General features: G+C 40.4%; 1 protein-coding gene across 1 annotated transcript in view; it reads right to left on the reverse strand.

Annotated features, from left to right (window-relative positions):
• nt5dc2 (5'-nucleotidase domain containing 2) overlaps nucleotides 1-13,797 on the reverse strand; it is a 34,965-nt gene extending 21,168 nt beyond the window's left edge. Inside the window, exons 1-3 of the mRNA XM_062053350.1 lie at nucleotides 13,336-13,797; nucleotides 472-656; nucleotides 300-374 (exon numbers count right to left, since the gene is read on the reverse strand). Coding sequence (XP_061909334.1) covers nucleotides 300-374; nucleotides 472-656; nucleotides 13,336-13,708 — 633 coding nt within the window. The 5' untranslated portion in view covers nucleotides 13,709-13,797. The remainder of the gene's footprint in view (nucleotides 1-299; nucleotides 375-471; nucleotides 657-13,335) is intronic.
• Between the last annotated feature and the right edge of the window lie 6,196 nt (nucleotides 13,798-19,993).

Genomic DNA, 19,993 nt, shown 5'->3' on the forward strand with positions numbered 1-19,993 from the left:
ACCGATTATCTTTTCTGCAGCCCAAAATGTCAGTTGCAGTCTGTGTCTGTCCAGCTTGGTTGCAGATCCAAACCAGACAGTGATGGGGGTCCACAGGACAGACTGAATAATGGAGGTGTAAAACACGATCAGCAGTTCCTGGGGCAGGTTGAACTTCTTGAGCTGACACAGGAGTACATCTCCTGCTCTGCCTTTTTTCTGATTGTGTCTATGTGGGAGGTCCACTTCAGGTTTTAGCTAAAAGGCTGGTGGTTCACAAAAATATAAACAATTCCTATGAACAATGTAAGATCCTTTACCTTTTGAATATCATAGTGAAGCCCCCGTGTTGCAAAGTTGGGAATGTAATCATAGTTGAGGATACCCGCAGGGTACTGCGGAGAGGAATGACAAAGTGAAACATTTGTATCATTAGGAAACATTTTTTAAAATTGTATTGACAAAAACACTTTTCAAACCTGGCACACATACCTTAAAGTGTTCAACAAGAAAGTCCCTGGCTGTGTTGTAAATCATTGTGTTGAGTGCATTGGAATACAGAGCCAGCGTATAGTCATAGTCAAAGCCGTAGATGTCCACTTCGGCCAGGCTGACCTCATTGTTGGCGTAGATAGTGGAAGAGTTGAGGGATTTACACGCGCCTGGTGGAATGAGCTCTGGTAGTGGAGAAGTAGTAGGTTCATTAAAGATGAAAAAATATTTCAGAAACAACTTGAACCCTTTGGTCTCAATAGGGGGGCCGCCAAAGCTTCTTTTTTATCCCACCAAATATCACCCAAAAACTGAAATCAATCTCACTAAAGAATGGTTATATGGCTTTTACTTGTATAGCCCTTTTCTACCTTCAAGGTACTCAAAGCGCTCTGACACTATTTCCACATTCACCCATACATTCACACACTGATGGCGGGAGCTGCCATGCAAGGCCCTAACCACGACCCATCAGGAACAAGGCTGAAGTGTCTTGCTCAAGGACACAACGGACGTGGCGAGGTTGATAGAAGGTGGGGATCGAACAAGGAACCCTCAGGTTGCTGGCACAGCCACTCTCCCAACTGTCCCCTAAAGAAGTGCTACTTCATGCAGTTCTTCCTCTCTGCAGAGGGAAACCGCAAGGTAAACGGATCACAGTGATTCAGTGGAAGACGGCTTGCATTTAAAAAAATATGACACAGTCAACTCTCCAACAACAAAAAGTAGACACTGAAAATTTACATTTTAACAGCAACTGGACAACAAAATATGCATTTAAAAATAAAAATGTGTATTGGGGACGCTGATGTGTTTACTACTTGGTAACGAAGTAAACACTGTTTGGAAGGAATATTTGTATTAATTTATCTAATTATTTTTATTTATTTGAAGCAATGAATGGATGATATTGTAAAATATAAACAAAGTATACAATGCAGGATAGACATATACAGGTAAACATTTATTAAATTAGCATGTATTCATATAATAACATGCATGCTCCCTGTGAGTCAATTTGTTCAAATTTGATCATTTCATTTCACCAACAAAATGATAAGTTATGTTTATGGTTTTAATTTATATTGAACATGCATACAGTTACAGTATGGTACAACACACATTTCTAGTTTCTCATTATAACATGTTCAAAAAGGAGTAGGAAGAAGCAGAACTTATTTAATCCTACCTCTTTTTACTTTCATAGCAATTTTGAACACACTCACTTTGTAATACAAACAAATTAAATAAATAGTACATGAATACATTCACACAGAAATTAAAAATTATGAAATAAAACTACAAGCGAAGCCAAAGTATCTTCTCGGCCGTGTTCGACACAACAGAAAGCAACTATGGCTTCTATATTAACGCTTTAATATGGATAAATCCATCAACATTATTAATCTGCTTAAACATTTTGAGGCAATTAACCCAATGGAGAATTACTCAAAATCCCTAAAAACCCTCTATCAACCCATTTTAGGCCGTTTGTCCAAGTAATGCTACCATCATGCATATCCAAATGAGCAAATGACAGGCTCCAGAAGCAAACAAGTCAATATTGGAAGACGCGAAACAACACGTTGGTCCTCTCCATGTATAATGCACACCTTGTGGGAAGGAGTTTTCTTTTCAGTGAAGCACTTCCATCTTGAAATACCACATTAATTACACAACATTGGTAAAAGGTCCACATATTAAACCATAAACTATAAACATTAATGTTGATACAAGTTTGTTTAGAAAAAGAAGACCATTTTTTTGTTAATATAAACATGATGTTTAAGGTGTTTAACATGTTGTTCATGAAAAAAAACATGATGAATATAGATGAAGATGATATTTATCTGTCATTAATCGAAATTAATCTACAGAAACACTGTGATAAATCTGAATAAAAAATGGTATTGTTTGCATGTACAATCTATACTATGGCTAAGAAGAAATAGCCATTCACCAGATATGATAGCACTGCATGCTGGCCGCTGCAAACAAGGCAGGATCAGATGACCAAACTAAAAACTAAGTCATTCATTTATGCACTTACTCTATATTTAACTTTTGTCTTTACGCAAAATACTGGTGTGATACACCTTATTTTTCTTCAGTGTACTTTTGCTGTTATACTAAAAAAACAGCCTTCTGTAGAATACACTGAGCTCAAGGTTTGAAAGTCATATTAAATACAAGCCATTCAATATGTGGTTACCGGTACTTGTGTAAAGTGAGCTTTAATGGACCATGTCCAGCCTTTGGGGATTTACATTTTTTAAATGATCCCTATTCATGATGTAGTTGAGTAGACCTGGAGTAGACTGTGTTGTAGAACATAGCTAAAGGGCAGGCCACATCCGGCCCGCCAAAGCTATTCATTTGGCCCGCTCAACATTATCAAAATAGGCTTGTTGAAACCATTCAAACTACTATAGGGTTGATGATGTTCCCCCGCCACCCAGCAGGGAGAAAGAGCGAGGCACATGTGTCATAATGAAGAAAAATGGCACTATTAACCCTGAAAAAAAATCTAAATAAATTGTGAAAATCTTGAATTTTAACAGCGACTGCATAACAAAGTATGAACATATTGAAATTGCTCACTTTGTGTTGTTTTTTGTCTGAGTAAATCTCTGCCGATCAAAACTTGTTTAATAGATGTCGCGCTTAATTTGACCAATAGAGTGCGATAACGCTACATCTTAGGTTTAATTGTGTTGAGCCACATTCCTTGTGTGCAATGTTTGCTGTGGATGTTGTTAAATTTATATATGGGTAAACATCTGTAGTTTGAAGTGTGAATGTATTAATACTAAACCTTCTATTTTATTTATGTAAAATACACAATGGACATGATTTATGTAAAATACACAATGGGCGTTATACTTTTGTAATGTTTATATTTTTAGTCTTACAAACCTAAATGAAGGAAGAAGTGTAAAGAAATAAAACTGAGGAAGAAAAATAATTCAAAAGAAAGAACATCAATCTTCTACAAAACATCTGGAGCTTCTGCTTGCTGTTAACTAGCACACGCTCGATTCCAGCTGTACACACTGGAATCGAGTAGGGAGGGCAGAATGAATTTATTGACAGTGCAGGAAGAAGGCTGCTGTGTTTACTTTGCAATTAAATAAATGCGGTCTCAAAGTAGCATAACCTGTGGGGGCATTTTCTGACGAAAGATCCAAATTTCAAAGTCCAGCTCCTGAGCCCTTGGGCTCTTGAAACTGCGGCCCTCTTCATTATGTTGTTGAACAGCCCTGCCATAAGGCGTTTGGTGTGTTCTCAAAGGCCTTTTTGCAGCAAAGCAAGCTAACATTTAACCTTTATTTTTTTATCACAACTACAAATATGAGGAAAACTGCAGTGAGCAAAGTAAATATGTCATTTTATTTATTGAAGCGCTTTATTATGCTTATCTTAAAGGCCAAAACATCAAATCTACTTCCAGGGAGGACACAAATAATCCTATAGACAACTTCAAGTGCAGGTTTGTGCAAAATGTTTCAGGAAGTTGCGTAATCTCAACTGATTTAATCGTTTACATCCATCCAAAAACTAAATAAGAGCTTTTAGCTTTATCAAAAACACAGAACGCAATATCTCTTTCAGATAATCTGTGTGTATTTCATTTGTTGTCTTGTATTTGTAGAGCAAAGGGCCAACACAGGAAGACAGATTAAGAGAGGTTTAAAATCAGCCGCTGAGATAATACTGTGGCTAAAATAGGGGGTCAAGAGGTATGCATATGGTGGAGACAGCCCACTGAGGGCTGCAGAGACACACGCATCCTCCGGGCTTTGGCTTGACTTCCCTGAAGTCATACTACAGTCATAAAGTCAGCCATCAGGCTTTAAAATAGCCATGTTGAGGACAGTTTTATTTACATTTTCAAAGGGGAACTGCACTTTTTGGGGAATTTTACCTATTATTCACAATCCTTATGTAAAGTTTTTTTTTTGTTTTATCTATTTGAATTTGTAATATACGGCAAGTACGAGGGGGCTTACAATGCAGCTAATGCAAGTCAGCTTTTGCGCCCATAAAGCCCTCTGAAAAAACTAAAAAACGCCAACAATACTACATTTACATGTCCTAATGTGCATATTAACCAAGTATTAGCGATATTGTTATTATAAGCGCTAGTGCAAAGGAACTTCTTTTAGCAGCTCCATGATCACAGAAAGGTAACTACATTATGCAGCTATGTTGACATACTGAGCCAGTGAGTTGCTGCATCGCCTCTGAGTTGGTAGATGTTAATTCTAGATATATATCATGCCTCTCACCTGTATAGTAGAAGGTTGTGGCCATAAATCAAGAAGTTGGTTAACTCTGACATTTAACTTAGATCCGGAGATTGCGAGAAAAAGACACAAAAAGACGTTTGTTAGCGCCTACCGTTTTCTTTTTTCAACTTGCATAAAGATTATGATTACTTTTTTCATTCAAACAGGAAGATTCCATCAGTCGACATCCCAGTGAGAACACACATACAGTAAGTGATTGTTTTATTGTGTTCATAGTTTGTATTTCTTGTTTAGCACTTAGCAACACTGCTACTTGCTGGATCTGCTTATTGCCAAGGCTCTAAAACTTGTAGCTCATCCTATGTATATTGAGGCTCAAAAATATAATGTTCTTTATAATCATTTGTCATTAAGTACTCGTTGTTGTCTCTCATCAAGTCTGCCATCATTAGTAATAGTTGCTGATGTTGTGAGAAATAGCGAACATGAATGTTAGGGGTGTAAATCTTTGGGCAACTAACCATTTAATCCGATTATGAATTCTGAATTCAGAATCGATTCAGAATCGATTCAAACAGATTTTTGCAATGTATTATTTGGTATAATAATTATGATAATACTCTTTCAAAACAGGTTACAGTTTAGAAAATCACCTTTTTGTTGCATTAAGATGGCCTAAAAACATATTTTTAAATTATTCTTATTTAAATAAAAAATGTATAATAATAAAATAAAATTTGAATATCATGACATAACATGAATCGGATGAATAAGAATCGCAATTCGGATGTTAATTGTTTTTTTGTGCACCCCTATTAAATTACATATATACAGTACATACAGCATGTATATAAAACATTGTTGGATGTTTTAAGATGTTTTTAAAGCACTTTATAGACTGAATACACAAGAAAAAGAGAGCACATTACTCCTGTTTTAGCCTCTCTTCACTGGCTGCCTGTGTCTTTTAGAGTCATTTTAAAATTATCTTACTCGTTTTTAAATCCTTACGTGGTCTTGCCCCACCGTACCTCTCTGAGCTGCTCCACCTCTATGCCCCCACCCGGTCCCTCAGGTCAGCTGATCCTGGAGGTACCCAAAACAAAGCGCAAGCTCAGAGGGGACAGAGCCTTCTCTGTTTCGGGTCCCAAACTCTGGAACGATCTCCCTCTCCATGTGAGACAGGCCCCTTCTTTGGCTATTTTTAAGACCCTTCTTAAAACCCATTTTTATTCACTGGCTTTTAACCCAGCATGAGACTTTAAACTGTTTTTAGTTTTTAACTTTTTAACTGTTTTTAACTTTTTAAACTGCTTTTTATATAACAAATTGTTCTTAGGGTAATTTGCATTTGCTTTTTCAATGTGTACTTTTATTTCTGTCTACCATGCTTGTTTTTAAAGGGCTTTATAAATAAAATTGGTATGGTATGGTATGGTATGGTATGAATAGAGAGAATACCATTGCCTCCATTGTTAGTCACCTCATACTTTCCGTATCTTACAAATTAGAATGCAGAAAAAAAAGAAATACATAGGTGTTCTTGTCTCACATAAGGATTGTGAATTATGGGCTAAAAAAAAGTTTAATTTCCCTTTAAAGTGTTAACAGCTTTACCAGTGGGTGACTGAAGAAAAGCAATTATGTAATAAAGTACCATATGTGTTGAATTTAGGTGGACAACAGGCATCCCCAACCATTGGGCAAAGGTTCTGTTCGGCCTCGTTGGTGGCCGTGGTGGTAGGAGACACCTGCTATATGGTACAGTACTACAGTCCAGCCAAAAATCTACAGTATATCAATTGCAATGTAAATGCACATCAATTTGAGAAAAGTAGTATATTTTATTTTCAGAAATAATATACAATCAGTGTATTTTTCTCTGATGTCACCTGGGTCTAAGTTGAGCATAGTTGAAAGCATTAACTAACTTTTACTGCTGCAGAGAAAACTTCCCATGGTCAATTATGATAGCAGACAGACATGGAAGCCAAATTCAACTTAAATTATGACAATACCTACTACATGTTACTTCTATGTTACTAATGCACCGAACCACTTGTGTGTTATTGTTCCGTCCTTTTGGAGTAAACTTCAATGGAACTATTCAGAACTTCCCACAATGAAGATGGTGTCGCTATTCCTACTCCAGTCATCATTGACAACTGTTGCCATCCTCAGAGGTTGGCACGCGCCTTCCTCACGTGACAACCTCTGAGGATGGCAACAGTTGTAGCCGAAACCGTCAGGTACGGAAATAAACACACAGGTCTGCTATAACAATAACAAATTTAATATTTTATTGAAGACCTAATGAACCTCTCTGGATTCAAATTAAAGATACCGTATTTCCTTGAATTGGCGCCGGGAATATAGTATTCGCCTGCCTAGAATTACAGCCGGGTCAAACTCGTTTCGCAAAATAATTAGCGCATGCTTGGCACTTCCGCCGGGTCAAATATGAGTCATTAAATGACTCCCGCCTCCAGGTGGTAGAGGGCGCTAGTGATCCTTCTTGCGACTACCAGTACTGCAGGAGACAGGTACTGCAGAAGAAGACAACAAGCAGCAAGCATGCAGCAATTGTTTGCTTGCACTTTTAACATGGAGGATTACATATCTAAAATAAAACCGTTTTCTAAACTGGACTTTCAATCGAAGCAGGAGGTAATAATTAAAGGAATATCTCCAGAGACTTTTAAAATAGAAGAAAGATGAGAAAGACTGCCTTTGATCAGAAGCAGCTGCACATGGACCCATCTACAAGTAAAGGTAAGATCATAATAACGTTTTTTTTATTAAATGTGTTTTTAATGATAAGGTATGCGCCGGAGTGAGAAGAGGTTTTAAAATAATTAGAGCATGCTTGCTCATTCCGCATGGTTTTGGTAACCGCAGGAGTGAGAAGAGGTTTTAAATTAATTAGCGCCCCTGCGGCTATTCAAGGAAATACGGTAGACTTACATTGCGACTATGCTTTGTCAAAGATGTTTTGTAATGTAATCTGTGATATTTTTACATTAATAAATGTTTACTGACGGATTGAAATAAGATGTTTTATAACCAGTTCTGAATGATAGTCCTCAATTACAGAATAGTTAGCAGGCTGTATATTACATGCACATTAATAAATAGAGAAGGATTAAACATTGTCATGCAGATATGTGAATACCATTAACTTGAAATGTACAGAATATCAGAAGCATTTATTCAGGTAGAAATATCACAGATTACATTACTAAACATCTTTGACATTAAAAGCATGATCGTAACAATCCACATTTTGTGTTATTAATGTGTGAACCTGGTATTTAAGCATGGAAGTGTAGCTCCTGTCCTGTGAATGCAAATGTACGTACAACAGCAGTGGTGTGCCGTCAGGGCCAGCAAGGCCTTCTCTGCTGGCCTAACATAATCAGAAATCATTATCACAATTAGAGATAAAAGTAATTTTTAATTTACTTTCCCTAAATATCTAAAAGTATTCAAATTATCTTCATGTCATATTATGCTCCTTCAGCGCTGTTGTTTTTAGCTTAGAGTTTGTATCCAATCAGAATTCAGTTAGCTTATGTTGCCTCACTCACACTCACTCATCCCATGGCCTAGGAGGCGTCATGGTGGATGCTTGGGTAGTCAGGGATCTCCAGCGCTCACGATCTTCTGCTGTTCGTAGCAGGGTTTGGAAGCTGCAGCCAGTCCATTTTTTGATGTTGTCCATCCAGGCCTTTCTCTGCCTGCCTCGTCTCCGCTTCCCCTCTACTGTTCCCTGCAGGATGGTCTTTGACAGGGAGGTGTGCCTTGTGACATGACCAAACTAGGTCAGCTTGCGACGTTTAACTGTTGAGAGTAGAGGTTCCTGTTCGCCAGCATGGGTGGTAACTAAATGTCTAACATAATCATTTGTCCGGTGTTCACTGTATGATATATGTAGCATTCTTCTGTAGCACTTGCTTTCAAAGGACTGTATCCTGCGCTCAGTGTCCGCTGTGAGCGTCCAGCTCTCACAACCATAGAGTAGGGTGGAAAGAACAAGTGACTTGTAGAGTCTGACCTTCACCTGGAAGCTGATGGTATTGCTTTTCCAGATACTGGTCAGTCTTGTCATGGCTGATGTTGCTATGCCGATTCTTGCTCTGATCTCTTTTGTGGAGCTGCCATCTTCACTCACAAAGGACCCGAGGTACTTAAAGTCCTTTACTTCCTCCAGGATTTGTCCATTCAATGTGATGTTCAGTGGTGGTAAGTGATTGTGACTGTTGACCAGGATCTTGCTCTTCTCTGCACTTATCGCCATTCCATAAGCTCTCGCAGCCTCCTCCAGTCTGGTGGTCAGTTCCTGGAGTTCAGCCTCACTTTTTCCCATAAGGTCAATGTCATCCGCGAAGCGAAGGTTGGAGACGGGTCTTCCTCCGATGGTAACGGAGGTGTGGAATTCTTGGAGTGCTTTTTCCATGATGTTCTCCAGGAAGACATTAAATAGGACAGGGGAAAGGAGACAGCCTTGGCGGACACCAATAGATGTTTTAAAAGGTTCTCCTATGCTGTTGCTGATGAGAACTGCACTGCTTGAGTCTGTATAAAGTGCTTGGATGACCTGTATGAGATTATTGTCAAAGTTGTAATTTCTCAGAACCTGCCATAGTCCTTCATGCCAGACACGGTCAAAGGCTTTTTTAAAGTCAATGAAGTTGTGGTATAAGTTGTGCTGGTGCTGAAGGTGCTTCTCAATCAGTAGTCTGATGTTGAAGATCTGTTCGGTGGTGCTCCGTTTTGGTCTGAATCCAGCCTGTTCCTCGGAAAGGAATTCCTCTGCCTTGTTCCTCAGTCTGTTCAGGATTATCCGCAGCATTACTTTGCTAGCGTGACAGATGAGGCTGATGGTTCTGTAATTTTGGCACTGCCTTGAATTCCCTTTCTTAGGGAGAGGGATAATCAGAGATTGGGTCCATTTTTGGGGCCACTGCTTGGTTTCCCAAATCTTTTGGCAGATGTGTGTCAGTGCTATTATAATGCTTCGCCCCCCATGCTTCCAAAGCTCTGCTGGGACGTTATCGATGCCTGGTGATTTGCCGATTTTTAGGCTCTTTACTGCCTCCTCTACTTCAGCTTGCAGTATTGGTGCATCCTCGCATTCGCCACTGGGCTTCATGGCATTGGTAAGTATGGTGGGGTCTGGTGATATTGTATAGTTGTATAGTTCCTGGCAATACTCTGTCCACCGTTGGGTTATTTCTGCTTTCTCTGTTAGTAGAGATCCATGCTTGTCTTCTATTACTGTGGCTATAGGTTGTTGTGTCCTTGTCAGTTTCTTCAGCGTTGCGTAGGCTGCTTCACTGTTGCCCTGCCGTATCCCTGCATCTATGCTTTCACATTGTTCTGTGACCCCTTTTCTTTTGCTTCCTTCATCATCTTCCTGATGTTTCTGTTCACAGAGGTATGCTGCTTAGCTGCCTTTGGGTCATCCTTCTTTGTCTTTTTTAGGGCCCTTCTGAGGTCACATTGGTCTAGGATGTCATCAGTGATCCATGGTTTGTTTTTCTTCCTGTCCTTCCCTAGTACTTCAGTTGCTGATTCTATGATTGCTTTCTCCATGTTATCTGTCAGTGAGTCTATGTCTTGTACTAAGTTAAGTGTTGCAAATTTCCCTCCTATGTTTGCCTCAAATATTCCTGCAACTTGTGGGTCTTTAAGTCTGTCTAGACTAAATCTGATGCGTGGGTTAGTGTGTTTTTTTGGAGTCTTCCGTTTAAGTTTAAGCGTCATTAGTACCATATCGTGGTCACTACCAATGTCCACACCAGGAAATGTTCTGGTTCGGGCTTTGTTGATGCTTGACTTGAACCTTTGTGGCGTGAGTATGTAGTCGATTTGGTTATGTACCCTTCCCATTCGGTGCATGCCACGTTGTTCTCCGAGAGGTTTTATGTGGAAACAGCGTATTGGCTACAGTGAGCTTATGGCTTTTAACAAAGTCCAGAAGTCGCAGTCCTCTGTCGTTCGTTTCACCCAGCCCAAACCGCCCCGCTGTTCCTCCCCAGTGGTCGTATGCATCGGTAACTATTTTGGCATTCCAGTCTCCTTGGATGACTAGAAAGTCCTTCTTGGGAGTTTTCTCTATGGTGTTCTCTAGCTCCTCATAGAAGGTTTCAACTGCTTCATCATCATAATCTGTCGTTGGAGCATACACTTGAATGATGGTTAAATTCATGGGCCGCGCAGCGATTCGGATGCTGATGAGCCTGCTGGATATAGGTGTGCAGTTGATGACTGAGTTTATTTTGCTTTTGTTGACAATAAAACCAACTCCATGTTGATGTCTACAGTCCTCTCCGCTATAACATAGCTTGTGGCCTTCTTCTGTGGTAGTCTCACCACAGCTAGTCCACCTGACCTCAGCCAAACCAAGGATGTCCCATCTGTATCTGTCTAGTTCATGGGTCAGTTCCTTCACTTTCCCACAGGCATACAGTGTGCAGACGTTCTATGTTCCAATAATGGTGTCATTTTTTGAGAGGCTGGGTGTTGATGTTGATCTTGTCCCAGTAGTAAACTTGTCGCCCCCACCCCGGGGCAAGGCAGTGGGTAGCGCGGTCGTTGTTTTTCCGGGCCTCGACCGATCCGGCATGTAGATACTTGACTGTTTTTCCATCATGACATTTCATTAGGCAAATAAGCTTGGTGGTGCCTATCTCCTCTCCAAGCTCTTACCGGGGGGGCCAACGACCCCCTGGCGACCCTTGTCTAGTTCAGCCTGCCGGTCGAAGCAGTTTACCGTGGTGTGGCCGCAGAAATTCTGCTACTTGGAGCCATAGACAAGAGCTGGGTGTTGGTGAGGTCCAGTAAGGATTCAACCAGCACTGGTGCAACCGGCACCAGTAATCCAGCTGCGACCGTATCATCCTTAAAGGTAGTACCTCTCCCTTCCACCTCAACACAACACTTATGTTGCTATGCTGTACCAAATATGCCCAGAGACTTCAGAAACAACAATGCGGGGGTCCGTGCGCTTTAAGTGAACGAACACAAACATTTGACAGACAGTTGCGATAGCCAGTCAGATCACAATTTGTTGTCAGTAAGGCCTTCTAGATGGCCTAAGGCAGATATATAGTGTTGTTATGAGCTAGGTAACATAAGAACTCCATTACCCAGCATGCCACAGTAGTGAAGAGCATGCACAGTAGCCCCATTTAGGTTGTTGAATGTAGACATGCCGGCAGCGGGATGTTATTGACGAGCACGCTGTGGAGTAAACTTTAAGAAGTCAGCCAACACGCCTCGTCTGCATTTTTTATGATTAAACAAGACAACATGTATATTTGCAAAGCCATTTTCAAGAAGGATATTTAAAGTGAAACTACATCTTGTGAGACGATGTCGGCCAACCCCGGAAGAAATGTGAGTCCAAATATTTAATTTCTTTATTTTTTTCACGCTTTGTATGTTTTTTGCAATTTTAATTGACAGTACCGCATGAGATATGTTTTAATTGCTGATGCGGGTTTATTGATTTTTAAATGCGCCAGAAAATAACCCGTTTTGTACAATGCCCAGTAGTGTGTGAATGTGTTCCTGCATAGTATTTCTACAGCAATGGTCATGTGGTGACATCAATTAGGGTATTTAGAGAGGTAATCATTAAAGTCGGACATCACTGAAGGCCTAGGTGGGAACCGCACGGCCCGCCACTGTACAACAGGAATACAAATTCGGTATTCTTAGATAATACAAAATCTGGCAAGACACCAACGCACTTCAGGTGATTTTTTTAATTGCCATTAAAAGCGTGTTTATGTCCTTTTTGAGTTGAGCTCTCAAAAAACATTTCATTCAAGCAAACCAAATGTCCAGTCATGGTGATATAAACTCGATTATATGTTTGGGGTACACAGAACAATAAACAATTATATTTATCTGCGAATAGTAGCGATTAACATTGTGATAACCAATAAACTGTGATTAATCACGATTAATTTTTTTAATCGTTTGACAGCCCGGGCAGCACAGGGGCTGGTATGTGTGCCTCACAATACGAAGGTCCTGGGTTCAATCCTGGGCTCTGGATCTTTCTGTGTGGAGTTTGCATGTTCTCCCCGTGACTGCGTGGGTTCCCTCCGGGTACTCCGGCTTCCTCCCACCTCCAAAGACATGCACCTGGGGATAGGTTGATTGGCAACACTAAATTGGCCCTAGTGTGTGAATGTGGTCTGTCTATCTGTGTTGGCCCTGTGATGAGGTGGCGACTTGTCCAGGGTGTACCCCGCCTTCCGCCCGAATGCAGATGAGATAGGCTCCCCGCGACCCCGATAGGGACAAGCGGTAGGAAATGGATGGATGGATGACAGACCTAGTATTTAGACATTTTGATGCCAAATCCTGAAGATTAAGTTTAGCCTAGCTGTGTTTAGCTAGCTCCTGCAGTCAGAAGTGATTGGAAACCTTCAACCCCTTTTTTTAGCTTCTATTTGGCATACACAACACCAAGTGAAAGTTTATCCGGATGACAGCGCTCTTGGTAAGGTTATTTCAAGAGATGAATCTTGGTTCCAAACATGTGTTTACGTGAGAGACATTACAACATGTGCACATATGCTCCGAATAGTCTACTTACCGTGTACCATACGTCTCAGGTCAGTATAACGAGCCCAAAGGTAAGACTTTTGGTCGACTGGAGCTGCGTTGGTTGTGAATGACTGTCGTCTCACGCCAGTCACACCCGAAGCGCCAGCGGGCTCCTCTGATAGCTGCCTTGCCGCAGTGGAGGCTCCGAGGGTCGGCTGGCTGCACTGTGGCCCGTCGCTACTCGCCTCACTCAAATAACTTGTTTGTTCTTTTGTGCCGTCGTGGCTCTGCAAGAGCCGCCCGGTGCTCATCGCGCGAGTTAAACTTACGCCGTTTAGTTTTGGGGGTCCGGCAAGATTTCTCTTTCCTCCTGTTGTCCATATTGTGCGGCTTAACGACGTGCTGACCTGTTTAAAAGACATGTTTTTTTTTAGTGCAATAGTCTGCAAAGAAGCGTTGGAGAGGAAGGTCGTCAACACAACAGGCGAGAGAAAACATACACTCCCCTCAATGTAACCACGCCCCTTCAAATTAAAAGGGGCGCGTCGTTTGTCTTTCAGCCAATCTGAAAACTAAACAAACAAAAAATGCTGAAGCATATACAACATGTATCTATAATTGTATATTTTTGTGGACTAAATGTTGGTATCATTCTTGTTTTTTATAATTTGGTACATTTTATTGCACTTACAGTACCATGACGAGTGTATTTGTCACTTGTTAATTGTTAATGTGTGAAGAGAAGTGTCAGCAAACAGGAGAGATACTAAGATAAACGGCTCATTTCTATTAAATTTAATTAAAACTATGGTATTTACATTTAGGCTGAACTAACCTTTTTACAACCAACATGTCACTGCCTACTTTCTGCTTTCCTTCTGCTTATTTTCTCTTCTGGCTTTACTTTTTTTACGTCGCTCATTAACACTTTGTGCGATTAGAATAAAGAGACAGAAATCTACAGATAGATTAAACCATTTTGCATGTTTTGCAGGGGGGGTTGGATAGTGTCAGACACTCTAATTTCATCAAAACTTTGATTGATTGATTGAGACTTTTATTAGTAGGTTGCACAGTGAAGTACATATTCCGTACAATTGACCACTAAATGGTAACACCCGAATAAGTTTTTCAACTTGTTTAAGTCGGGGTCCACTTAAATTGATTCATGATACAGATATATACTATCATATATACTATCATCATAATACAGTCATCACACAAGATAATCACATTGAATTATTTACATTATTTACAATCAGGGGTGTGGAGGGGGGTGGGGGGTGGGGGGTATGGACATCAAGTAGTGGACATAGAGAGAGAGAGAGAGAGAGAGAGAGAGAGAGAGAGAGAGAGAGAGAGAGAGAGAGAGAGAGAGAGAGATCAGAAGGCATAAGAAAAAGAAAAAGTATCTGCATTTGATTGTTTACATTTGATTATTAGCAATCCGGGGAGGGTGTTAGTTTAGGGTTGTAGCTGCCTGGAGGTGAACTTTTATTGCGGTTTTGAAGGAGGATAGAGATGCCCTTTCTTTTATACCTGTTGGGAGCGCATTCCACATTGATGTGGCATAGAAAGAGAATGAGTTAAGACCTTTGTTAGTTCGGAATCTGGGTTTAACGTGGTTAGTGGAGCACCCCCTGGTGTTGTGGTTATGGCGGTCATTTACATTAAGGAAGTAGTTTGACATGTACTTCGGTATCAGGGAGGTGTAGTGGATTTTATAGACTAGGCTCAGTGCAAGTTGTTTAACTCTGTCCTCCACCTTGAGCCAGCCCACTTTAGAGAAGTGGGTAGGAGTGAGGTGGGATCTGGGGTGGAGGTCTAGAAGTAACCTGACTAGCTTGTTCTGAGATGTTTGGAGTTTAGATTTGAGGGTTTTGGAGGTGCTAGGGTACCAGGAGGTGCATGCATAATCGAAAAAGGGTTGAACGAGAGTTCCCGCCAGAATCCTCAAGGTGCTTTTGTTGACCAGAGAGGAAATTCTGTAGAGAAATCTTGTTCGTTGGTTAACCTTTTTGATTACCTTGGTTGCCATTTTGTCACTGGAAAGGTTAGCCTCTAGAATGGAACCTAGGTAGGTGACCTCATCTTTCCTGGTGATGACACTGTCACCTACTTTTATGTTGAACAACCTTAATAACTAAATTTAAAGCACAATGTACTTTTTTATACTTATGACATCGGAAAAAATTTGTTTATAAACTTCAAACTTTACAAAATCTTAATGCCCCACGACTCCGAGAGCAACAAACCCACTTGCCCGTGTTGTGCCGGAAAACGCACCCCCACCGTAGAATGCACCCCCTGACGCGGGACCGCGCTTACGTCACTCGCTTACGTCACTTGTCTCGAAAGGTATATCTAAACTCGGCTGTAATGACCGAAGTGGCTGAAATCGACCCGCCGCGGTGAGCAGCTGTCCGGTTCTCACCAGTAATAAAGTAACCTTTTTTTGCCCTTTTTTTCCGGCGCCTTTAGTTTAGTTTCCCGTAAATGCGCTGTGTTTTGACTTAAAACACACACAAATATACCGATACTGTCACGCCAATTTTCTTCCCATTACAAAAACCTTCCTAGCACCCATTTACTTCCGGGGTCATTTCCGCTTACGTCATTTCCTTTTACGTCTTTGACAGCGATCGATAGCACTTCGTTTGACTCTTTTTTATAATACAGCGTTAACAAAACGTATATTAATCGGACAAGTATTAATCTGACAAATTAATTTCAGGATATTCCTGACTGCACATTTGACTCGTGGACATATGCGGAAATGAATAACAGTGTACAATAAGTTAATTCATTATCAATCAACATTATCAAACTTTATTAAAACTAAAGTTATTCGTTAAATTCAGTTTTTTTTAGTTCTCTGTGTAAGTGAACTAAATTAAAATGACATTTATGTGCACATATGTACCTCAGTGAAGTCAGATGACCCGTGGTCAGACAAACGACAGTATTTAGAATAAGAACATAAAAATAAAGAAAAACCTTGGGTATTTCTTCAAGACTTTAAAATGAGACAAAAAACTGCAATGTAAAATAATTTTTTATTGTTTACAAATGTTTTGTTCCAAACATTGCACGAGCTGCACCTAAAGAATGGGGAACACAGATAAAGGACAAAGCGTCAAAAATGGTTTCAACAGTAATGTTGATTTAAAGTACAGACATTTAACATTATTATATATTGATTCATATTAGTTAAATGGTTTCAACAATAATGTTGATTTAAAGTAGTACAGACATTTAACAGTATTATATATTAATTAATATTTTTTGCATGTTACCACGAAGACAGAAGTTCCCAGCAGCGGCCCTAACACTCCGCTTGAAATGTTTCGAAGCCTGCTGGTGTTTGACATAAGTCCCCTGGGAAAGATAAAGACGAATATCATTCAGTGACACCACCATTTTCAGGAGATTTGGATTCTATCGATTCTATCGATCGCTGTCAATGACGTAAGAGGAAATGACTATATTATAAAAATAAAATAAAACCAGCGACGGGCAGTAAGAGGAAATGACTATATTATAAAAATAAAATAAAACCAGCGACGGGCAGTAAGAGGAAATGACGTACGTAAGAGGAAATGACGTAAGCGGAAATGACCCCGGAAGTAAATGGGGGCTAGGATGGTTTTTGTAATGGGAAGAAAATTGGCGTGACAATACCGCAGCCTATAGGTGACAACAGGGGCGTCACTAGCTCTTAAGGACAGGGGGGGCTTAGCCCCCAGAGATGCAGGATGCGAGCGAACGTAGCGCACGAGCACAAAACTTCACAAACGGCTAACAAAGACTTAGAAATTATTCATTGTTATTATTATTATTTCAGTCGGTTTAGTTTCAATCTGTGTTCAGTACAACAACAAACATGGGTTTGCACAGTGACATTTTGTTTACAGCATCAACAAGAAACAATTACTTGCATGATCCTTCAAGATACACTGAAACACAATGAAAGTCGTGGCATTAGCCTCTATGTTATTAAAGGCCTACTGAAATGAAATGTTCTTATTTAAACGGGGATAGCAGATCCATTCTATGTGTCATACTTAAACATTTCACGATATTGCCATATTTTTGTTGAAAGGATTTAGTAGAGAACATCGACGATAAAGTTCGCAACTTTTGGTCGCTGATAAAAAAAGCCTTGCCTGTACCGGAAGTAGTGTGACGTCACAGGTTGAAAGGCTCCTCACATTTCCCCATTGTTTACACCAGCAGCGAGAGCGATTTGGACCGAGAAAGCGACGATTACCCCATTAATTTGAGCCAGGGTGAAAGATTAGTGGATGAGGAAAGTGAGAGTAAAGGATTAGAGTGCAGTGCAGGACGTATCTTTTTTCGCTCTGACCATAACTTAGGTACAAGGGCTCATTGGATTCCACACTCTCTCCTTTTTCTATTGTGGATCACGGATTTGTATTTTAAACCACCTCGGATACTATATCCTCTTGAAAATGAGAGTCGAGAACGCAAAATGGACTTACACAGTGACTTTTATCCCCACGACAATACATCGGCGAAGCACTTTAGCTACGGAGCTAATATGATAGCATCGTGCTTAACTGCATATAGAAACAGAAGAAAAAAGCCCCTGACTGGAAGGATAGGCAGAAGATCAACAATACTACCAAACCCTGGACCTGTAACCACACGGTCAATGCTGTGCCGCCTGGCGAAGCCTAGCAATGCTGTTGCTAACAACGCCATTGAAGCTAACTTAGCTACGGGACCTCGACAGAGCTATGCTAAAAACATTAGCTCTCCACCTACGCCAACCCTCATCTGCTCATCAACACCCGTGCTCACCTGCGTTCCAGCGATCAACGGCGCGACGAAGGACTTCACCACGATGACCGGTGCGGTCGGCGGCCCGGAGACGGAGGAAGTCAACCCAGACAGGTGAGGACAGCGGCGCGGCGGCGGACGGCGTTGTAGCTTTCGACGACACCCCGGCCGCCATCAGAGTCGGCAAGAAACATATATTTCCCCAAAGTTACGTACGTGACATGCACGGACGTACGGGCAAGCGATCAAATGTTTGGAAGCCAAAGCTGTACTCACGGTTGCGCGTCTGCTATCCAACTCAAAGTCCTCCTGGTTGTGATGTTGTAGCCAGCCGCTAATACACCGATCCCACCTACAGCTTTCTTCTTTGCAGTCTCCATTGTTAATTGAACAAATTGCAAAAGATTCACCAACACAGATGTCCAGAATACTGTGGAATTATGTGGTGAAAACAGACGACTTAAGCTGGCCACGGTGCTATTCCAAAATGTCTGCTTCAACCCGTAACGTCACGCGCAAACGTCATCATACCGAAACGTTTTCAGCCGGAAGTTTCCCGGGAAATTTAAAATTGCACTTTATAAATTAACCCGGCCGTATTGGCATGTGTTGCAATGTTAAGATTTCATCATTGATATATAAACTATCAGACTGCGTGGTCGGTAGTAGTGGGTTTCAGTAGTCCTTTAATCCACAACATAGAGGCTAATGCCACAACTTTCGCTCACAATACAATAATTGTTTGTTCCCAAATATTTTGAAGTTGCACATATGACATTTTGGGCACATATGTGACTAAAATGGTTGTAAATTCAAGCCCTGGAAATATTACTTAATTACTCGAATTAAAGTAATATCTGGATCGGCATAATTTGGCTTGTATATAATATATTTATATATATATTATGGCAAGCCGTTTAGGAAATTAAATATATATGGAAGTCTGAATAGAAATGAGAAACATTTACATATACTGTAAATAAGAAAGACTTAGTCTGCTGATCTGAAAAAGAGCCAAAGCTGTCAAACAGCTGAGGGACCATCTTCAAAGTGCAATGCTGAAACAAATAATGCAAACAATAAAATGTAACTTCCAAGGCTTGAGATTAATGTAGTCCCGTCGTCCCGGGGACGGTAAAAAAAAATGCACGAGACGAAATGAAATGCTCCCCGGGACGATGGCTTTTAATCATTTTTTTTCTTTTTCTGTATTTATTCATTTTACATTTTATATTAAATGTCTTGGTTTTTCCACCCTCTGAAAATCCTATGAAATGTTTAACAAGCCATCCTATAATAATACAACGGCTATTAATGTAACAATACAATAAAACAAATATATTTAATGATGTTGTTTTCATTATTTTAACAATAGGCTAATGTATATTACTTTATATAGATTGTACAAGAAACACAAAACTTAAAAACTAAATTATTTACAATTGCAGACACAAGGTTCTTGTTCTGCAGTGCTGTGTGCTAATGTGCTTCGTACACCTGTCAGACCGCAAGCAAGGTCGCAGAGAAAATGCGGACTGGATTTTGAGTGATGTGGGCATTTTGTATATGAACAAGTGGAATGGATTGGATACCGACGCACTAAAGGGGCTCTCTACCTTACACTATGAAGTGAGGGGAAACTGACTGAATAATGACAGGTTATATGATTATTTATTTAAACTCATATTCGGGCCACTTTATAATGAATATGTCGGCATGTATTTGTTAAAAAAAAAAAAAAAAAAAAAAAAAAAGTTTTTTTTTTAACACCAAATTATTTAGGGGGGCTTAAGAACATTTTAGGGGGGCTTGAGCCCCCCTAAAATAGGCCTAACAACGCCAATGGGTGACAATATAAAAGCCCAGTTCTAACAACTTGTGCACGAGCCGTCTGTCACGTGACT

The sequence above is a fragment of the Entelurus aequoreus genome, linkage group LG07, assembly GCF_033978785.1.
Source record: "Entelurus aequoreus isolate RoL-2023_Sb linkage group LG07, RoL_Eaeq_v1.1, whole genome shotgun sequence".
NCBI classification, from domain to species: Eukaryota; Metazoa; Chordata; class Actinopteri; order Syngnathiformes; family Syngnathidae; genus Entelurus; species Entelurus aequoreus.